At 42.4% G+C, this 22,937-nt stretch overlaps 1 protein-coding gene across 1 annotated transcript in view; it reads right to left on the bottom strand.

Moving 5' to 3' along the window:
• Positions 1 to 601: 601 nt before the first annotated feature.
• Positions 602 to 22,937, bottom strand: part of GRM3 (glutamate metabotropic receptor 3) — a 99,317-nt gene continuing 76,981 nt past the window's right edge. Inside the window, exons 4-5 of the mRNA XM_035021414.1 lie at positions 14,059 to 14,233; positions 602 to 675 (exon numbers count right to left, since the gene is read on the bottom strand). Coding sequence (XP_034877305.1) covers positions 602 to 675; positions 14,059 to 14,233 — 249 coding nt within the window. The remainder of the gene's footprint in view (positions 676 to 14,058; positions 14,234 to 22,937) is intronic.

Here is a 22,937-nt window from a genome sequence, read left to right as displayed (position 1 = left end):
ATGTAGGTGTAAAGAGAAGCACAGTAGACAATTACATCCAACATTAAAAATAGAAATAATCTAAAATCAACATATTCAGATTACTTGGAGTGATTAAAAAAGAATAAGCCATTATCCACCATGCTGGAAAACCTTGAAGGTTTTATTCTCAATATTTTTACATTAATACAGATGCTTTTTATTTTGTGCTGAGAAAAACAATCTGTTACACATAATGTAACTTTAATATACAACATAGAAACTCATCCTAAATTAGTTACAACAAGGACCTACAAAAAACTTCATAGGAAAAAAAGTTACCTAATATTGCCACCATATTTTTGTTTAGACTGACCCTGTCAGACCCTGTCACCAATGCTCAGCTCTTGTAAACAATGGTTATTTCCATGTTCCAGGGAATCGTTAATAATAGGGGCGCTAAAATCAGCCTAAAAAGTTCTAGCACATCACTATATACTGTACAGTCCTCAAAAATAATTTATCGTACTGTTTCTAAAAAAAGGTACTAGGGTTCTTTTGCTCAGTTTCCATATTCTGGAGCTGCACGCGAGCACTTTTGTCTAACAGTCTAAAAACACAAGAACTGAACTGGAATTCACAATCACAGAGATGAGGTGGTGGAGTCGAGAACTTCCCGCCCATTGCACACCGTTGGGACATAGGTGCTTGCAGAAGCTGGAAAACAAAGCAGGTCAGAAAATTCAGTTCAGTCAAATAAGCCACATAGGTAATGGAATGGATAATCCCAGACACTAGGTAAAATTAAGTTCAAAAACCCATTTTTAATTTAGCTTTGGAAAAGGCTAAGTGACTTAATGCTGTAGTAGGTCAGCTTTCTAAATGTGTTCTGATCAAAATTAGCTTGGTATCCTGGTGCATACTTCCACTAATGTCCCTCTTGGAGAGAGAATTTGTGAGCATCATCATTGTTGAAAGGAGTCGCTCGTGGATTTAAAATTAGCTTTGGTAAACTATAAACTGGTTAAGATAGAATGTGCAAAGTTGAAAGCTCACTGCAATTTTCTTAAAGATTGTTAAATTAATTACGGTTTATAGTACCTCAATTACTTTTGCTCTCTCTGGGCAGGGATGCCTCTTACGTAGTCTCACGAGTCACCTGTGAACTCCACTGCCTTACAGAATGGTTTGATGCATTTTCATTGCTCAAGTGGATAACCTCTGTGAACACTCTAGCAAGGGCTGGGGTGCTGAGAACTCAGTTTCTTAACGATTTTCAGAAGGGGAGACATTCCAAAGGGATGAGGCTCTTGTTAATGACAACAGTGACGACACTGTCAGGGTGTGAGTATAACATGGGTATGTATATTCGTTCTTTTTACGGCATTTAGTTTTCCTCGATGCAATTCATATCTCTTGTTAATTTAAAGGTTTTGTTTTTATGAGAAATCTACATACGGCTTTGTCATTTTACTGAATGAGGACAAAAAAAGCAAGGAGCCCCCGTTTCCATGGGCTGCGCAACTATGTAGCCAAGAGAATCAGAGATGGCCTTTCATTTCCTTTTAGAGCTGTTTATGTTGCATCCCTTGGCCTGTCCATGATGATATGCTTTGCCGAGAAGGAACTGATCCTCTTGGCTACCTGGCCAAAGCCCAGATCAAGCTGACGTCAGCTTTCCCATTCTTTAAGTGCATATCTCTTGGTTAATAATCATATAAGCTCATTTTCTGCTGAAGTATTTATGCCTGATAGTGGAAATATTCTTGCCCCATAAAATGGCATTTTCCATAGGGTTTTCTTTAAACACAAAGGAGAAACTAATTATAAACTTTGAGATGATGTGCTCAATCACCATATTTGGGGCACTGAAGTCTTTCAGCAGGCTCACCACTAGGGAACCAACAACTTCTCGATTTTGCATTGATTGCTCAGCTAGGTGTGTAAGAAAAGCTGTAAAGACAAGTCTCTGTGATTGAGGTTAAGCAGAGTCCTGTGACATGCTAACTCTTGGAGATATTTTTCCTTTGATCATTTGCAGGATCAGGTTCAATTTTCTTTACAACCTGATCCCACTAAAAGGCACAACTTTGGGAGAAAACATGGCATAATCTATCTCTCTGTAGTGAAGAACACAGCGGGTGCGAGATAAATACTGGATGGAAAGGGATAATGATAATAATTTCAAATGTGAGGGTTTTACTTTATTCCTTGTAAAGCTTCTTCCTACTTCATGTAACCCTAGCTTCATGAAAGCTAGGTAAGGCAAGAGAAAGAACAAGGTGAGGTGACGTTCGACCACCATTGGGTGGAAACGTAGGAGGCATGCCAGGCTCTTCAGTATGTGTGCTCTGCTGGCATTCTCGAAATCAAGTGGCAAAGGGTAACTCTTGATCCCCTAACCTGTCCCCATTTAGTCTTCCTTTCTTCAGTCAATGGCCTCACTCTCCAGCCAGTGACCCGAGCCAGAAGTCTAAGGGTGACACTTCCTTCCTTCTCTGTCCTTCCTCCCACATCAGACCAGTTGCGTGGCCCAGTCAACTCACTCTCCGCATCTGCCTACCCATCTGTGCGTCCACCACCTTGGGCCGAGCCACCATCATGTGGCTGTTGGCCACCGGGACAATTGTGCTGCTGGTGTCTGTTTCCACTCTTGCTGCCTTGCCACACATTCTCCGTAGAGCAGTGACAGTATGTTGAAATGTCCGTCACCTCCCTGTGCTCCCCTAATGGCCTCCTTTGTGCTCTTCTTCCTCCGGATTACACATCCCCGGGTGATTGAGACCATGCCTATCTCTCTGTAATCATTTCATTCCATGGTTCTTTCCCCCACTTTTTCTGCATTTGTCCTCAAGCGCAGCACATCCCAGCGATGGCAGGCCTTGGCAGTAGCTGCCATCTCTGCCAGGAATGTTCTTCCCTCTCTCCATCACGTGTCGGCTTTCTTCTTGTCATCTGCATCTGAAATATCACCTCCTGGAAAAGGCTATCATCAGGCCACCTAATTTAAATAGCTGGCCAGTAATTCTCTGTCATATTACCTAATTTTAAAACTGATTTTTTTCTTGCCTCTTTGTTGTTGTTGTTGTTAGTGTCTTATGTCTATTAATATTCTTGACTAGAAAATATGCTGGGCTCTGTCTTTTTCATTATTTTATCCCAAATGCTGGTCATGGAATAGAACCTCTATAAATATTCTCTGAATGACTGTATAAATGGTTGCATTTCAAAGAACTGGGAGAACCAATGGAAGTTTCGAGAAGGAAATAATATTTTCACCTGAAGAAATGACCAGGAGAGAGAAGGCATAGGGGCAGTCTTGTCTTGGGACAGGTAGGGCTTTTTGCTTCTCCAGCCACACTGTGACAATGACTTTCCACCACCCCTGCGGAGAGAACTGGCCCAGGCTGTGTACATCCTGTGGCAGGCATGGTGCCTTTGACATTCTGACTAATCTCTTCATCTTTTCCGGATCAAGTTTTATTATTTCTGTGCAGATTTTTCATTTTCAGAGCTTGAAGAGGAATGATAGGTTATGGGGGTAAGTCTAGGAGAACCAGGGACTGGTATGCTCATGCCCCTCTGTGTCCATCTTGGATAAGTCTAATACCCTCTTCCCTTCGGCACTTTTGAAGATTGTATCAGAAACCTACTGTGATAGTCCCCATACTGTTTTGGAGCTCGGTTCTTCAGTGTGATCTTATGATTTTTCTTGCTCACTGCATTCTAAATTTCTAAAAACTCGAGTGGATCTTGACTAGGTGGGTAAGAAGGACGGGGGCTACAAAGGTGGCTGCATGGAAAATCCTAAGTTATAGTTTCAAATCGTGTTCCCCTGGGCCCCTGTGGATACCATTATGGAAATCTGCAGAAGAACTTGGACTCACCTACCTGCATCACAGGGACATTAAAGGTAACGCCCTATGTTAGAGCGTTGAAACTCTTTGAGAGGAAGATACAAATTCACAGCAGTGGCAGGCCTTGATAATACACGTCCTACAAATTCAAGGTTTTTCTTAACAGGAATAACAGCAGCAAACTCCCTCCCCACCAGACTCTTTCTGTAGTTATTTCTTCCCTACTTTTAAGTGTATTGAAGCGGGTGGTAACTTGTGTTTTTCTGCTTCTCTTTTAATGTTCGTCTGTAGCTTCTGCCAGCACATTTTATTTTATTATGTAAAAAATATCCTCATTTTTGTCCATGCTGCTGAATATAGTAGAGGAAATTGCTGTTTTATGAGTTTACTATCTCAATTACTTTGCCTTTCATAAATATTTTACATACGCCTCCCGTCTTAGCCCATCTGTTATTCCCCAAGGTAGTGAAATCTGGGGGAGAGCAAAGTACTATCATTTCCATGCGTGTGTTTGTGATGAGCTTTTGCTATTATTCTAATGAAATTCTCCTGAGGTTTTTAATGGTGTAAGTTTAGCCCATTTTCTTAAGTGCAGTTAAGCAGATTTCTATAATCATACTTTCTGTCAGAAATAAGAGGTATGCTGGCTTATTTTTGGCTTTGTTGAGGGGGAGGGTGGGGGGTGAGCAGCAGGTGTTAGTCACTCCAGGCTAAGGTGGTGTGATGCAATGTAAAAACTGAAGATAGTGGAAAAGGACCGAATAAGTTCCACCATTGATCACAAAAGGGCCATTCACACCCATCAAAACGCAGATTTTACTTCACACACTTAGGGGCAGCATTGGAAATCAATGCAGCCAAGAGGCTGCTTTGTCTCACACTGTGAAATCCATTTCTCTTCCACCCGTAATGCACAGGCTGGCCAGGCTGTGGGGAAAATGACCCCATTTTTTTCAGGTACTTGGGCCCTCAATCAATGCTAAACATATTTAATAGATTCTTACGGATGCCAAGTCTCTTAGTCAATTTAGTGGCTGAGACTTGGTTCCTGAGAATCAGTGTGTTACTATAACTGTGTAATATAGCAGACTCGGGGTAAAAAGTAAAACATTTAAACAGAACAGACATTCCAGTTTGTTCCCATCTGTTCTGTTTCCTTGCTCCTGGTAACCCCAAGTAATTTTTCCCAGCATGTCTGCTTGTTTAGATATTTTAATGCTATGGTCATGGAATTCAGTTTCTACCAGCTGTCTGTTGCTTTGTCTTCCTGCTTTGTTATTGAACCTGTTTTCTTACTCATCACCTTGATGTTACTTGGGCCCCGAGGGCGCATTCCAGATGTTCATCTGCTGATTAATACCAGTTGTCCGTGCAGATGATGACACGACTGCCACCATTTTGGTGGCCTTGCTATGTCAGACTTCACAGTGGCAGTTATTAAGGAATGAGGCTAGATTCTTTGAGTCATGGTCTTAAATTTAACAGTAGATTTAAGAAGAAATCATATTCATGATGATGTGGGATAAAAATCTACAGACCCAAGATTTAATTTCCAAATGTGGAGTTAGAGATTATGAATGCAAAGCCTTCTTCATTCAGTGACTTATTTTTTGTGAGACAAGATTCACGGAAAGAGAAAATACGGCATGTACTGTTTTATGACCCAGAATACAGCTTAATTACCTTATCAACAGAAATTCCACTTGGTCTCTGACTAAACACCCCAGTTCACTGTTGCCACGATAAGCTGTCATGCTTGCTTTCCTTTTTTCAAAAAAAAAAAAAAAATATATATATATATATTTATTTATCTATCTATCTATCTATTTATTTATTTATTTTTTAAGTAGGCTCCACACCCAACATGGGGCTTGAACTCATGACCCCAAGATCAAGAGTCAAGTGCTCTACTGACTGAACCAGGCGCCCCATCATGCTTTCTTTCTAATCATGTTCTGTTACTCTCTCCTCCCCCCACCCCGCAAGGCATATGAAAGTGGATGTGCGATAAATAATGTGAAAATGGAAGGATAGTAATTTATTGTGCTATTCTAGTTTGTATCCTTTTTGCTTCCTCTTAGTTGCCCAACGTCTCTGGTTTTTCCTCTTTCTTACCCAAATGTGTTTTCAGGCAAGGATCAGAAGCTCCTTTACCTTGAGGCTCAAACAGCTACTAAGAGCTGTATGTGTTACTTTGTCTAGGGATCAAAATCAGGCCACAAGTGTTAAACTCTAATAAAATAATGTCAAGCATTCGTCCTCTCTTCTCGTGCAGCTCATCTTGTCAGCTTCACCTTCAAATTACATACAGCGTCTGAACGCTTCACTCGCTTCCATCGCTGCCACCCTCTGGCATGAACCACGGACATCTGGACTCAGCCATAGCTTCCTAAATTATGTCTCTGCCTGCTGTCCATCTCCTGTCCTGCCCACACAGCCAAAGTGATGAAGGCAATGCTTTTAAAGTCAGGTCATTCCACACCCTTGGTGCGTGTTTCCCAGTTCTTTCAGGAAAAAAAGGAAATGTCTTGACAGTGATTTCCACGGTCCTCCTGCTCTGACCCCTCTCTGTCCTCATCTCCTCCTACTTTCATCCTTAGTCATTTTCCTCTCGGCCTTTCTGCTGTTCTTCCAGCTGTGGACCTTTGCATTTCCCCAGATACAGACAGGGCTCCCTTGTTCCCTTTCCTTCATGCTCTTGGTCAAATGGCGCTGTATCAGAGAGGCTTTCCTTGGCCACTGTATAAAAAACAGGAACCCTGTGTCCCCATGCAGCCGTATTTGTCCTTGCCCACATTATTTTCTCCACGTCGCTTATCAACACCTGATTTATTATGTATTCTTGGTTTGGCTGTTTTGTTCATTACCACATCCCCAGTGCCTAGAGCTGAGCCTCAGCCCAAAAGCTTCTTGAATGAAGGAGTAAATTATCCATCAAATTGATCACAATTACCTACTAAGGAGTCCCTATCCCAAAGCCTCTGACATTACTCTCAGTAGGGAAGACATTAAAAAAAAATTTCCATATATAAGCATTTTCCCATTCTAGGGATACAGATATTTCCATGTATGGATGTTCTCCAGTGAATTTCACTTAAACAAAATGAAAAGGAACTTGGAAGGAGAAATAGTACAGAATAAATTGATGTTAGACTCTTTGCTTGCTTTAAGGAATTGACCATCTGAAGTCAAAGTACGGGCAGTATTTGATTATATACATATTTCCTTTTTAAATTAACATATCTGCATAGTTGTGAGCATTGTACCACGTCCCTAAAGGCGTTAATAAATTTGGAGTTACATGGAAATGCATATGACTGTTGGCATCGCTGGTTGAAGGGCTCTCTTTCAGTTACTGAGTTTACATTGTATTCAATGATAGAGGACAAAAGGGAACTGTAAAATGTCATTTAATGCAAGACAGGCTTAAAAAAAACAAACGATGCTTACTTTTAAACTACTATTTAAATGAGAGAAATTTTATCGTGGACATAAACATTTAGCCAGTCACCATTAACAGTATTGTTTTGTCCTCACCAGAGCACGTTTTCTGGGCAGCTTTGTGGGTAGCCCCTCGGGAATAGCACACCTTCCCTGTGTGCAGCCCGGGTGTGGGGTCCCCGGGGTCTCCGATGGACATGGTTTATGCCATTGAACTTCTCAGAATGGGCTTTTGGGAAGAATACACGTTCGCCCCTATGCCCATAGAACAAGATGCTGCCATGTGTGGCACTGAAGAGAAGGCTTCTAATTTAAAAAAGAAATCACTGAATTTGCAGATGCTAAGATTCTCGCTGTCAGAATAATCTCTGACGTGCATTTGGTAATTGAGCTGAGGCAGAAAATCCAGAGAGGCCAGAAGAGGCACATAGCCGCTTTTGAGAGTTTTATCTGTGACTTCACTTATCGAATTCCTTAAAGTGTCTAACAGACAGGGCTCCGGTTTTCCCGTCCCGAAATATGGTTATTAGAATAAATGATCCTTAGCATTCTCTTCCAGCTCGAGTTCCTTTGGTCACTGTTATTAAAGAAGGTAGGCTATGTTTGCTTAGGGGAAAACCTAGTGACGTATTAGAGGTAAAGAGATTTAGGGGTTAAAAAAGGCAGTTGTGAGACAAATACAATGGAAATGTTACATAGAAGAAAGGGGAAGTGTGAACATCCGTTCCCCGATACATGTAGGGTCATCTGTGAGAGCCAGGGCCTCTCTCTTCTCCCACCCTCAAGGAGGAAGGGGTGCAAGAGGATGGAATGAGGTTCTCAGGCATCCTGTGACTTTCCCCTCCAAAGGGAAAATGGATTGACATCTGTCTGATGTGGATGCACTAGGTCTATTCTGCCTGGACGCAGCAGATGGCTTAGCTTGCTGAATACTCTCAGCTCCTCTCGGATTGGCCAGCCAGGATTTATGTTTATAATATACTTATGCCTGTGGCAGAGAAGACCATCAATTCAGTGTGCATTGCCAAATAGCGTGCTAATTTGCCTGGCCGGTCTAGTACATAGTGTCATTATGGGACTCCCTCGACTGTCAAGTGCAGGCCTATTATGCTGATTTTCTGGACTTGCACTGTCGAGAAGAAACTTGGGCATTATATGCCTTTTTTTTCTTTTATAAAGTCATACTCGGACTTGAGCAATGGTTTGCCCCCTTTTAACTGGGGTACTTCAAAGGCTTGGCCATCGACAAGTGCAAAGTCTGGTCCTCAGATGCTTGCTTTCAGTTGCTGTAGCCCTGTGGAAAATGATAGCATGACTCTGAAAGACTGTTCACTTGATCTTTTTATACCACTGCTCCTTATAACGTGAAAATCCTTTGTGATAAAGGATAATTCTATTAATGAAGCCATTCGCACTTCACCACCTAGACAAGTGACTTTCTGAATAAGGTTTTGGCAGAAGAAATCAATCTCATTATACCTGCAGCTCCTCCGGGACCCAAATCTGAGCATCATTAGTCAGCAGAAGCCTCTTGACTGTTCTTAATGATAATGGCATACGTACATCTGAATGATCACCATGAGCAAGAGAAACACACATCCCCAAAGGACCAGGTCTGGATACATAATGGCTCTGACAATGATTGGGCACACCCCATTTCTCACCTCTCTCTCCCCACTCCGGGCTGATACGAGCTCATAGTAGGGTCAACAACATTCTGACCTGCATGGGGCCCCTAGGGTTTTCTGCTGCATAACCTCACGTGTACATCCAGCTTGTCTCCTTCAAGATTATGCAGCTCTACTTACACTTGCAGCTTATGTTCTTGATTGCCTGTCTTTGGCAAAGTGGGCCACGTGACCCATTTCTGTGCCAGAAATGCCTTCTCTGGAGGGTTCCAGAGAGAGCTGGGAAATGGCAGCTGCACGGGGTTGTGGCTGTTGGCATCACGAGGCAGAGGATGGGAGTTCAGAACACCTCTCGCCCTCTGATCCCACTGCCTGCTTCCTCCTTGAGGGCCCTCTCAGAGGCTCTCCCTGTCCTGCACTGATCACAGCAGATGAAGCAGGCAGCATGGTTTAGGCCGAGGCTCTCAAAATATTTCCCTTGGGCCGCTTCCATTGAACCAGCTGGAGTATCTGTTACAAACCAGATTGCTTTTGACCCAGACCATATGACTCAGCATATCTCTGGGTGAGGCCTAGGAACTCCATTTCAAAGAGGGGTTTTTTTTTTGGTTGTCTGTATGGTCCACAAATACTGGAAGCCATTGGCCTATGGGTGTACTTAATAGAGAAAAATTAATGTTCCCTTCATTTGTATTATTTTGACTCCCACTGCGTATAGCTAATCAGATATAACTAAAATTGTTCTCTTTTGCACTTAGCAGGATGTAAACATTTTGCAGAACACGAGTTTTCCGAGATGTCCCTAACCACGTCCTTTCTTGCATGCCTGTTTCTAAGTTTGGTCATGTTTTTCAACTTCTTGGAGCAACGGCTCAGCTTTTAAAATCCAATCCTATTACTTTGTCTGCTCTCAGCCCCCTTAGCTGCCGTCAGGTGGCTCACCCAGGCTCCTAAGTGATGTGGTATTTCTGCTACTGTTGCCTGAGAATTAAGTGGGAATGAATTTGGCTGCACCTCCCAGCCTGGGTAACTTCTTGGCATTACGCAAGATTGCGTGTGTCCCGTCTTTGTGATTCCTGATAAAACTGCACTATTGGAGGAAGAATTGGGTGAAAGTGGCATAATAAAAATGGCCACAAATTATTTCAGAGGTGAGGGGGTCTATGGACCTTCCCTCGAATCTCGACAGGCTTTGTCATCCTCTTTATGATTCCGTGGCAAGGCATCCTGCCAAGCTGCCAAGTGTGAGTAGAACCACTGTAGTCTCTGGATCAGCTCGGTCTCAGCTGAAACCACAGGAGGACCCAGTCCAGGCCTCATAAGAGCAGATGAACTGCTCAGCCAAGCCCTGCCTGAATTCCGGGCCCACCGAATCGTGAGATGATAAAAGAGTTACTGTGTTTTGTTTTTAATTTTTTAAAAGGGTTATTGTTTTGAAGGCACAAAATTTGGGGGAAGTTTGCCATGTGGGAATAGCTAACTAGATATATGTGTGTGTTGGGGGGGTAACCCTGTTGCTACACTAACTTATTCTCATCAACACATGGAGTTGTTATTTTTACATCTGGAGGGATTAAATTAGAAAAGCAGCAGCAATATTGGTAACAATAACTCAAAACAATAAAATGCCTGAATAATGCTTACCAGAACATAAATTATGTGCCAACTAAGTAAAACATATGCTTTAGCTAATGAACTCAGAGCAATTTAAGGATATTTCTTGATTTATAAAACCATGTACTTCCTGGTATTTAGGAGGGAAATGAATATAAATTGAGCTGAATATTTAATGGAGGAAACAGGCACTGAGAAATTAAACTGGTTGCTTAAATGGTTACAACAGTAGGTCAATAACTGTTCATCTGTAAACTAGATACCATAGGCCAGTGTCTTTCAAACTTCTTTGGTTGCAATTCACAGTAGTAAACATTTTACTTGGACCTTGTATATATACGTCACCTCTGGAGCAAACTTAATGAAATACTACTTACCCTTATTACATATAATGATTCTAATATATATTTTTTTCTTCTGAAAAATGCTGGCCAAACATACTGCATAAATTTCATGACCTATTAATGGGTTACACATTACAGTGTGGACAAAACTGGTCCAGACACCGAGTTTCATGGGACCAGGGTGTCTGTCCTTTTCACCATTATGTACACAGGTGCTTAGAAATTTCTGTTGTATAGAGGGTACTCAAGCATTTAATGAATGAGTGAAATCAATGACTGTAGTTCTAATTTATTAAAATGGGTAAGATATTAATCACAAGTCAGGAAGCCCAGTGTCGATTCTTGAATCATTGTATATCTTTGAGAAGTATGAGCCCACAAGTAAAACTATTTTGAATAAAAGATAAAGAATTACAAATAATGGGTTAATGTATTTAGTTATACACTTTGAAATGCTCAGAGGTATCACATGACTTCTTCACCTTATTATTTTAATACCACTTCATTAATATAGATTAGAGAAAAACTATTTAAAAAATGAAGTCTTTTTTGAAGAAAAAAAATTTACCTAAAATTTCACTGAGTAACAAAATTGTTCTAAAATGTTGGGCTGGGTAGATGCTGACTTTGAATTATTAATTGGGCCACTAGCAGATTAGCATTCTGAGTGAAAGCTTTATGCAGGTCCCTTGTGGTCAAAATACATTATTTTTGTGTAAATGGATATTTTTAAAATTCTGAAGAGAGACTTGGTTGGGTCAAGTGCCCTTGTTATCCCTTGAGGAATTTATTAATTCCTAGCATATATATCAGGAAATGCTGCCATTTCAAAATTACTGAGGTTTGCATGTATCCATGTGTGTGGAAGATTTAGGGCCCTTGTTCAGTTGTTTGAATAACAACCAGGAACTCTGAGCTCTGAGAACAAGATGACTTTTGCTCGGAAGTAAATCTTGCTGCGAGCCTAGGGTAACTTTCCTGTTGTTCTCCCAGTAAAGCCTACCTTGGACCTAACTTCCCCAGCTTGCACGAGTCAAGTGGCTTGTTGGAGTTTGATAAAGTAGTTTGATACACTGCCTTTGAAATCAGAGAAACTGACTCTAAATTCCAGTTGGGCCATTTTCAGCATGTGGGATGCTGGTTTCTGGATGTCTGGGCATTGTGTGCATTAAATAACCTATAACACACGTGCACACGTGTGTGTAACCTTGAGCACCATGCACAGCAGCTAGAGAACACTCAGTTAATGATAGTTCCTGCTCTTATTGTTGTTGTTTTGTTTTGTTATTGCCAGTTCTTTCTTGTCTGGACTCGCCAGCTGTTATAGTTGGGCTCTAGAAAAGAGATTTGTTTGCTCAAGAAATAAGCAGTTTTCTCTAAGGTCCAGGGAAAATTATTTTACAAGTTTTACCTTGTCCTGGGACTCAGCCATGGGGACACCCAGCACTTGCGGCTGGAAAGACAGTCACATTCCTATCTCCCTATCTGCACCCTATCCCTGTCTCCACAACCCTAACTCCACGTGGAGTTGTGCCGGGAACACCTGCTTTCAGCCCGAAGCCTTGCCTTTGTTTGCTGGGGGAAGGGCAGCCCTGTTACGTAGCATACTTTGTTGCAGAAACTGGGGCACTAATGTGATTGCTTGGTCTGTGATGCGGAGCTATTTTGAAGCATTCTTTCCCATCGACTCGAGGCCAAATGGTGAAGTAGTCATTTGTCTCTGTCACTCCAGTCTTCCTTCCCCCTCCTGTGGCTTCACCCCTCCTCCCTCACCCCCCCCCCACACCCTTGTCACAGTGAATTTCTCTTGCTTCATACCACAGAGAAGCTGAAAATGGCTTAAAACGCTGTCCCCTTTAGGTACCTTGTGCCTAATAATTAAATGAGTGACTCGCTAAGGGTAGTGTTTCAGATATTTGCAGGCCAGCAGGAGAGACCGCGTGGACTAGAGCATTCCTCTGCTGTCCTGCCCGTGACACTGCTTCTCAGCTGGCTCGCAGCGGAAAAGCATCGTGTCAGGGAAGCCCGAGGAAGATGTACTCCAGCATTTTTCAAGGGTGTTCCATGGGAACACATTAGCTGGTTTAACTGTGGTCGAATACATTTAAGAAACAGTAAATAGAGGTTAAACAGGCTGCCTTGCTGTAGGGTTTCTTAAGACTAACACGCTCACTTCTTAATCGCAGGAAACAAACTGAGTGTTGCTGGAGTGGGGGGTGGGGTGGGAGGGATGGGGGGACTGGGTGATAGACACTGGGGAGGGTATGTGCTCTGGTAAGCGCTGTAAATTGTGCAAGACTGTTGAATCTCAGATCTGTACCTCTGAAACAAATAATGCAATATATCTTAAGAAAAAAAAAAAGAAGAAGAAGAAGGTAGCGGGAGGGGAAGAATGAAGCGGGGGAAATCGGAGGGGTAGACGAACCATGAGAGACAATGGACTCTGAAAAACAAACGGGGTTCTAGAGGGGAGGGGGGTGGGAGGATGGGTTAGCCTGGTGGTGGGTATTGAGGAGGGCACATTCTGCATGGAGCACTGGGTGTTATGCACAAACAATGAATCATGGAACACTCCATCTAAAACTAATGATGTAATGTATGGGGATTAACATAACAATAAAAAGAAAAAGAAAAAAAAAAAAAAGACTAACACGCTCACGTCCAGGGAGGTGCTTTGAACTTCCAAGGGGGTATTTAGGATGTACCATTTTCCATCTTACTCAGTCATCTTCCCTTTTAAATTTTTCATGAAGCGCCTTCATCATCTCTGTGACATAGAACATCCTTTACAGAGCACCAGTCTGGTCCAACCCTCTAGGCTAATGAGTAAAGTAAGGCTGCGAATAGTAGAGTGAGGTGCTCAGGGTTACCCCCTGAACTGATTGCAGAGTCAGGACTAGGGAGTAGGTTCTCTGACTCCACAACGTGGCCAGACATCCTAACTGCTGCTGCGAATTTAATGTTTGTCTTCCCTGCTAGACTGCATGCACTACCAAAACGGGAGCTTTGATTTGTCTACTCACCTCTGTATCCCTCGCATCTAGCACGGTACCTGACACATGTGGTTGAACCAGGACTTACTAAAATCAAATTGAGATTGTTCACGGGGATGGACGTTTGTTATCCTTGCCTGACTATGTCCTTGGCTTCCCCTCTGAGTGTGCTCCCTATTCCGGTGCCGTTCACGGACGGGTCAGCGCCGAGTTCTGTACTTACACTGAGAATACGTGGTCCCAGTTCCGCTGACACTGAACCTATTGAGGTGCAGTCTGTGTGTGACCACATTCTTCTGGGGTTGGAACAGGATGATGTGCACCTTGGGTGCAAACAGACAGCCCAGGACCACAAAGCCACTTAGGCTAACGGAGATGCACATGGTTGTGGTCTGCACCTACAAGAAAAGGTGGCCTAGTTAAATGCCCGGCTGTAAATTCAATCATGTGGCCTACTGAAAAGAACACTGAAAAAAGACCAAAGTAAGAAAAAAAAAAAACAAACAAAACCCAAATCATTCAAAGTTCTATTGTTAGTATAACCAAACCAAAATAATAACTAAATGGGATCTTCTGAGCTTGGGATGTTTATGGAAACATCACTGAAGATTTGTAAACAAATTCATTTGTGTCGGGTGCTCCTGAAAGCTTGCCAAGACTTTACATGGATTTTCTTGTTCTGTTTGTTTTCTTCTTTATATTTGTGGAAAGATGTTTCTGCAGAACCACCTAAGTCAGAATCCTAAAGAGTAAAATATCAATATTCAGTGATGAAGTGACCAGATTGCTGATGGTTTCAGTCAATCAACTTGGCTTGTTTAAGGTTTACTATAATCATGAACAAATTGGGACCTTTTACATTTTTCTCCATCTCTCTTTTTTTTTTTGCTAGGAGTTCTACCTATCAGCCATTGGTTCTCCTACTCAAAATCAGGGAACACTGTCAACTTTCTTCTGGGGTACCCATCTTTAATTATTTCATTGGCACCTCTCTGGAATTTTGATACATCAGGTACTCACTGTTCAGTCATTTTGTTCTCTAGGCTTCCATACACCTGTTCTTGACAGAGGAATTTCACTTGCTTCCTCTTTGCCTCCCCTGAAAGTACACCTCAAAACTAGGTTTTAGCATGTCTTTAATTCATTCATTTGCTTTCACTCTTCATCTTCACTGATCTCATCAACTGTCCTAACTTCAGCTCCCATACATTTTCGGGAAAATCCTAAATTAGCTTCTACATATTTTATTGCTTTCGGTACTGAAAAATGGAAATTAATTATTTCTTCTATCAGTTTCTACTCAGAGTAGCTATGGTAAATCCTAAGATGATTTTAGATTTCTTTGTCCTTTTTCTCCAGGCAATGCTGTTACCAGATAGCATAATCTCTTATGCCCTAAAGTGCCTGACCTTCTTCTCTAATCAAAGAAACCTGAAGACTGAACAATTAACTGGAGAAGCCACATAACATTAGGAGGCTGCATTCTGTTTTTGACTAAAAAAAAAATTCAGGTTATACTTATAGCATAATTCTTCAGACTCTGGGTTTACTTTATATGCTAAAAGCACAATCTGTCCTCTCTATTTTAAACCTCTTTTCCCTTTTAACTGTCCAACTTGGCCCCCGCATTGCAGGCTCCTTTCCCTTCTGCTAACTGCTCAGAAAAGAGTCCACTATCTCATTCCACGATGTAAAAGCCTTGATAAATCATAACTGTGTTATTTATAGCAAGCCCAATTTCTGGTGTAATTTGTTTTTATTTTTACATAGATAATATCAGAACTGTCTTCTTCCTTTAGAACTCTACTTCTCCATCCTCAGCTTTGACTGTGGAGCCAAGAGGAGAGATATCAGATATCACTGTGAGGGTGAGGCAAGTTCAAATGTGCCAGTTTTCAAGGAAACCTTTTCTAAAAACATGTCTATAACGTGGAAGCTGCCCACACTCGAACACACTAAAAGGAGAGGAGAGGCTTTTATGAGGAGGCTATATCGGGAAGAGCCGTGCTATGAGTTGTAGACCCTTCCTCTCCGAAGGAAGGTTGTGCTCATCTCCTCACCTCAGGCCTAGAGAGGAGAGCTTCCCTATGACTATTCACAGAAGGTTTGAGGTTTTCCTGCAGGGGGAAGATGCCCTGGTTTGGAGCCTGATTCCTGTCTTGGAAATCTAGAAGGTGAGAAAAGACTAATTACTTTCTTGGCGGAGCTTGCTACTATACTAAGACTGTCCTTTACTGTAAGAATTTATCAAAACAAAGGATATGTGAGTGTCATGTATGGACAAGCTGGGCCACACTAGACAGAGCCATCAAGGGTAGTCTTGGGCCCATGTGGAGGAGCTTGGAGTCCTTCCTAGAAAGAGGCCAGTGGCAGGGTATACCTGGGTGCCCTGGGACTGAGGATGGAGCCACAAGGGACAACTTAGAATAGGATTTTCCAGCCGACTCACTCAAGGACCAGCAGGAGAAAAGAAAGCAGCTGGAAATTTCTGAAGATTGCATGAAAACAACCCTTAATCACCTTCCAGGTATCCTAAGGATGTGTGTTTAACAAATACTGTGGAGATCATAAAACCATCCAGTTATGTGAGAACTGTCCTGCTTCTTCCTTATTACGTTTTAATCAGGGCTGAGAGGGAAACAGCAACTGGTGGACTGGGGAATGTGAACAAAGGGAAAAGAAAAGTCAGGCACTGCGGGCTCTCAGCCTGAGGCAGGCCGGACTTTGGGAGAAAATGAGGATTGATGTTAAGTCAAGGTATGGCTTTGAGAATTACCCAGGACTAGACATTTTAATTTCCTAATAGAGACTATTTTTCATTGAAAATGATTGTAGGACCATATTTCCTAAGAGCGCACATTCATGGGCCTACAAAGTTTGTGAGCATTTTCATTCATTGCTCTATCCCCAGCACCAGAATGGGGCCTCACATATGGTGAACACTCAGGATTTGAATGTGCCCACTGGGATTTTCATCCAGGGGTGGGGGATTATTATGCTCATAGAATACTAAAGGGGCAAGCGGCGGCAGAACTAAAGATGCATGTTGGTCATAGTTTATGCAGCATATTATTTAATATAATTGTTTTAATTTGACAACTTTTAGTCTTCTTACAAGCCCAAGTAGTAGCCTCATAAATGCAATTGTCCAGTTCCTTTAATAAGTCACACTACTGAGTCTGTATTTATCTGTAATTCTTTGTTCTGCCTCTTTGAAGTCCTTGCTGCTTTGATCTTCCTCAAACTCCTAGCACTATTTGACGTGGTTAATTACTTCCTTCTTTTTGGCTTCCTAGACATCCTTCCTTCCCTCACTGAAAGTTCCTTGTCTTAGTTTTCTTTGTTGGCTTTTTTGCTTCTCCCTGAACTTCAAGTGTTGGCGCGTCCCAGACCTCAGTTTGGATTCTCTTTTCTTCATCACCTCATCAAGTTCCTTGGCTTAAATAGGTCCTATGTTGATGTTGTTCAAGTATTTATTACTAGTTCCAACCTGTCTTCTGGGCTTCCAGACATATATTCAGTTGCTATCTTGGCATATCGTCTTGGATACGTACTAGGCATATTGGGATTAATTTGTGAGCAAAACGGATCCCTTCCCCCAAATGTTTCCACTTGAGTAAGTGACATCAAACCCCACCCGATTGTGCAAGCCCAAAACCTGGGAGTCATCCTTGATTTTGCCTTTTCTCTTACACCCACACATCCAGTCCCATAGCAAGTTCTGTTTGTTCTTTTGGAAGATAATTCTCTACGGTGTCTTGTGCTTCTAAAATGTCTTTCAAGCACAAGCCCTAACTGCCTTTGTTCTGGACTTTCTTTTCAGGCATATGAGTAGAGCAAAGAGACTTAGAAGTCGGAGACAGTGCCTATTTGTGGAGCAAAGAGCCAGCATATCATCCATTATGGAAGGTTCGGGTTCCTGAAGCTCCCGGTCCCTGCCCTGTGCTGCCACCACTGTCTGCGTGGTGGTCACGTGGCCCACTTTGCACAGCTCATGGGGAGTGGAGCCCAAGGGACCAGAGCCAATGCCAACCCTCCAAAAAAGCCAAAAAAGGCTTTTCTGTCAGCCTCAACAAAACCCTGGCAAGCTAACGTGTTACCTTACAAGTAGAGTCAGGTCTCAGATGATGCAGTCTTCGACAGTTTTGGCAATGAGATCGGAACGGCTTTCTCAAAGAGGGCCGTAGGGGCTGAATTAACAAAATTTGAGAGAAGTCCATGGGAATCAGTAGCAAACATGTTGCCCAAATTCTCTGGCCAACCAGGCAGTACTAGTGCTCACATTATTCCCTACTAATGAATGAGGTGGATCTGGGGAGGGGCTAAGGGCTGAGTAACTGGGACTAGGTTCAGATAGAGCTGCTAGATCAGTACTGTAATTGTTGCTAACTCTCCTCTAGGGGGTGGGGTGGATTTCCTCCCTAATCTTTTTTTTTTTTTTTTTAAAGATTTTATTTATTTATTTGTCAGAGAGAGAGAGAGCGCACAAGCAGGGGGAGTGGGAGAGGGAGAAGCAGGCTCCTGCTGAGCAAGGAGCCCGATGCGGGGCTCGATCCCAGGGTGCTGGGATCATGACCTGAGCTGAAGGCAGATGCTTAACCAACTGAGCCACCCAGGTATCCTGATTTCCTTCCTAATCTGATCCAGGTCCTGAGTGGGCAGAAAGTTTGACTCCCTATCACATCCAACTTGCAGAGACATACACCTATACTGAGCATGAAAGGAGGGACCTTCAGAGAAGGCAGACACCGGGTGAATCACCTGCACTTTGGCTGATTCTCCTGGGAGCTGAGGGCCGGGTGCATAAACCCTTGCTAAAGAAGAATGGCAGCAGCTGGGCCCTGCTAGGGCTCATGCCCCGCTGTGGTCTCTCATACCAAATTTAGATCCATTCCAAGATGACAAAGGTCTCTCCGTTTTTTGCAGCAGAACCTGGCAGCAAAAAAAGGAACCTTGGCTGTCTCTGCAGGATTTCCCTGAGACAGAAAAATGCTCTGGAAAACCATAGATGAGGCACTGATTAGTATTTGGGCTCTTATTGACTTGATTGGGTTTAAAATGCTGACAAAGGGGCTGTACTCAAGAATGAAAGAGTGAAAGAGACACAAGGAAATCTAAATTCTTGCAATTGGCAAGCACTGGACAACTTCCCCAGTCCTTATGTTAAAACCAGGCAAGATGCTAAGAGATGTCACAATGAGACAGCAAAGGCCCTGGATTAAGATGGACTTCTTTAAAAAAGTCCCTGCCGTGTGAGTCAAGGCTGAGTTAGCCTAAGTGCACAAACCATGTGCCCCAGGCAGAAAGCTAGCTGGCTCTGGCTTCTGAGTCAGGGAGTTCCCAAAGTTGAAGTGACAGTAATTTTGATCTTACCATGCAGTTTAGGGTTTGGGGGGCTCAGAAACACTGGACCTTTGTTCAGTTGAGCCAAGTAGCTGCTGCATGCTTAAAACTGAAAGCTAATGTGCCTTACTTAATGGCATGGAGTTACTCTCTCCCTCTGTGCTGCCTGATTCCTCCTTTACCCTCCACCCTGATTTTAGCTGCTTTGAGGAGAACGATACTTATGGATAGGACCAAAATCTTCCCATCCCCAAGGGTGACTGAAGTCCCATACACACCAGACCCAATACACTGGGAAACTTCGGGGAGGGAAAACCTCCAATTTTTATGCTCTGCTGGTTATAGACAACCAACTCACCATCCTACACTGACCCGCTAGGGGGAAGGCAGGGCTGGGCCTACGAGGAGGCAAGTGAGGCACTTGCTTGAGATGCAGATTTAAGGGGGCATCAAAAACTCAGTAATTAAGAGAAATAATGTTTTATCGCAGTATGTTTTAAAAATAAAAATGAATGCAAAAAACCTATGATGGGGATGCCTGGGTGACTCAGTCGGTTAAGTATCCGACTGTTGATTTTGGTTCAGGTCATGATCTCAGGGTACTGAGATTGAGCCCTGTGTCGGGCTCCATGCTCCGCGGGGAGTCTGCTTAAGACTCTGTTCCTCTCCCTCTACCCCTCCCCCCTGCTCACATGCACTCTCTCTCTCTCTAAAATAAATAAATAAATCGTTAAAAAAAAAAACCTATGATGAACACACTACCAATATTTTAAATAAGGATAGACTCAGTAACAGTGCTGTGGTAGGACAAAATCAGTCTTAAGGCAGATACTGATCCTGTATTGAGAACTGCTTATACAAGGGTCAGTTAGCCCACTTTGCACTGCTTAGTGAAAACTGGGGCCTGGGGCACTTCCATAAATGCTGCACTCTGGCTACAGTGGTGGCTGTGGGTAATAAAGTCCTTTGTCTCTGAATCGGGAGTCTCATGTCTTCTGCCAGCATCCCTAAAACCACGGCAGTCTAACCTGTCGGATTGCAAGATGGGTAAAAACCCTTGACAGTTCTTGACAGGTTCCATCTCCATTGTTAATATTCTACCATGTGACTGGAACACCCACCACAGCCACCTAACCAGTCTCCCCACTTCTGCCCTTACCTTTAAGTCTGTGTCTTCAGCAACTTGAGATGTATAGATATAGATATATAGATATATATTTTTTTGTCCAGAATGTGAGATCATAAAATGTGAGATTAAACTCCTCCACTTAAAATCTTTCAATAGTTTCTTTTTCCATATAGACTGAGATCTAAACTTTTTGCAATGGCCTATAAAGTCCTACATGATTTAGCTTCCCTGCCCACCTTGCATATAAAATCACTCTTCCATCTACTCATTAAACTACAGCCATATATACCTTTCTTTTCCAAGACTTTTTTTTTTTTTTGCCTTGGGGTGTTCATTGTTGCTGTTTCTTTTGACTAGCACATAGAATTCCCATGGCTAGCGCCTTCCCATCCTTCAACAGAGTGTTATGAAATAGACACTAGCGAGGGTGGCAGACATGTTTTGAAAGAATTTGAGATTTGATATATTTTTTTTAAATCTTCAAAATAGTCAACAGGGGAAAATTGGAATTTCTTTGTAAGTATTTGAACCTTGTCAACATTCCAGTCACCTCCAAAGGCTCTGCCTGCTGTGAGCGAAGTGCTTCATCTGTGCCACACCCTATAAAATCCGTCGGCTTGGTACTCAGAGTACGGTCCTTTGTCTAGCAGCATCTCTACTACCTGAGAGCTTGCCAGAAACCCAGAATCTGGGGCTGCCTCTTTTCTTACTGGACCAGAATCTTTATTTTAGCCAGGCACCCGGGTGAGCTGTCTGCACACTAAAGATTGAGGAGCAGTGTAATAGCATCAGCCCCTTTTCCTTCCATCACAGCCCTTGAACCACTGCATGAATTACCCTGAATTTTCGTCAGTTCATTATTTCCTCTTCACCCCTATCCTCCCCTCGCTCCCCACTAGCCTGTAAGTTATACACATTATAAGAGGTGTGTCTGTGTTGACAGCTGTATCTGCAAGGCCCATAATAAGTGCTCGAATATTTTTGGAAGACACGAATGAACAAAACACTCAGTAATTACTATTAAATCCTTTATGGCTAACTTTCCCTGCAAACATGACCTAGTTTTTATTTGTACCGCTAAAACTATGATTGGATCCCTGATGACTCAGTGTTTGATTCTTACAATATCTTGTGATACAGAAGGAGATGGCCTGGATATTTCTCAAAGATCTTTGAATTTTTGGATTCTTACTCAAGTTCTTGCTTGCTGGGTCTTGGATGCTTGTAATAGCTTCAATTAGTTCTGCTTGTTCTAGGCTCCATTCTTTCAAACCCATCCACCATATTAAGGATAGATAAGCTTGTGGTGTAATATGAAAGGCATGGATTTGCGTCGGAAAAACTTGTCCTACTATTTCTTAACTGTGCCACCTGGGAAGTTAATTATCCCCTGAGTTTGTTTACTCATAGGGATACTAACATTTGCCTTTCAGGGTGCTAATGAGGATAAGTGAACTCCCGTATGCAAAGTATCTAGCATAAGTTTGAGAGTTGATCAGTAAGAGTTAGTTCCTATTTTTCCCTCTTACTTTTCATCATGTCACTTTTTGCCTGTGCCAACAACCAACCAAAAGAAAATAAAAATTTAAAAATAGCAGGACCTCAGAGCTTTTACTCATTATTTAAATTCATTATTTAAATGAATTCCTCTGCCTGTTAAAATCTGACCAAGTGGCCAATTCCCATTAGTTTCTCACTAGACTCCTCCCCCCAGCCCATTTTCTACTTGAGTAAGACCAGTATTCCTGTGTTCTGCTTGGTTCATTCCTGTCTTGCCTCAAGAATATTCCCAGGTGCCTGGGTGGCTCAGATGGTTAAGCGTCTTGCCTTTGGCTCAGGTCACGATCCCAGGGTCCTGGGATCGAATTCCGCGTCAGGCTCCCTGCTCAGCGGGGAGCCTGCTTCTCCCTCTGCTTCTCTCTCTCTCTCTCTGTCTCTCTCTGTCTCTCATGAATAAATAAAATCTTAAAAAAAGAGATTTATAAAAAAAAAAAGAATATTCCCTATATGCCTTATATTCTCTAAGCTCTGTAACTGCACTTTCCTACCAAGGTACAGTGTGAACTCCCCCCTCTTGAAGGAGTATTCCTGGAAAGACCATTCTTACTGATCCAACTCTTTTTTTTCAAACCAGTAGGCATTTAAGAGCTTGTATCACCAATTTAATTATAAACTCTTCTGTGTTAATCTTCAATTCTTTCATGCTTGTTAATTTTTTTCCCATCTGGGATATGAGCTTTTTGAAGACAAGAATAGTGCTTTATATTTATTTATAATTCACAATGGGTGGCAAAGTACTGAGTCATATACCTTGTTGACTATTTGATGGCCAAACTCCTACTAGCTGCCTGTAGATGGCTGGGTACTTTTCTAATGCTGCTCATTCTATCTGAACCACCTGCTCTCTCTCTGGGAAATTTTAAATCTCATTCTTGTTCTGGAACTTCTAGAACAGTGGTCCCAAGTTCAAATGCTTATAGGTTCCTGCATATGCATAAGTGAAGGGAGCCAATTGTAAGCATTCAGGGATTGGTAGTTATGTGCTCTGTCTAGAGGCTTAAACACTAAGGTCCAGCTCAGTGGACATGCATGAATTTGAGTCCACATGTTTTACTTTGTTAAGAGAAACC

This window comes from Mirounga leonina, unplaced genomic scaffold, assembly GCF_011800145.1.
Source record: "Mirounga leonina isolate KUSES-001 unplaced genomic scaffold, KU_Mleo_1.0 Mir_174, whole genome shotgun sequence".
Classification (NCBI taxonomy): domain Eukaryota; kingdom Metazoa; phylum Chordata; class Mammalia; order Carnivora; family Phocidae; genus Mirounga; species Mirounga leonina.
This window is presented reverse-complemented; position numbering and strand designations above follow the sequence as displayed.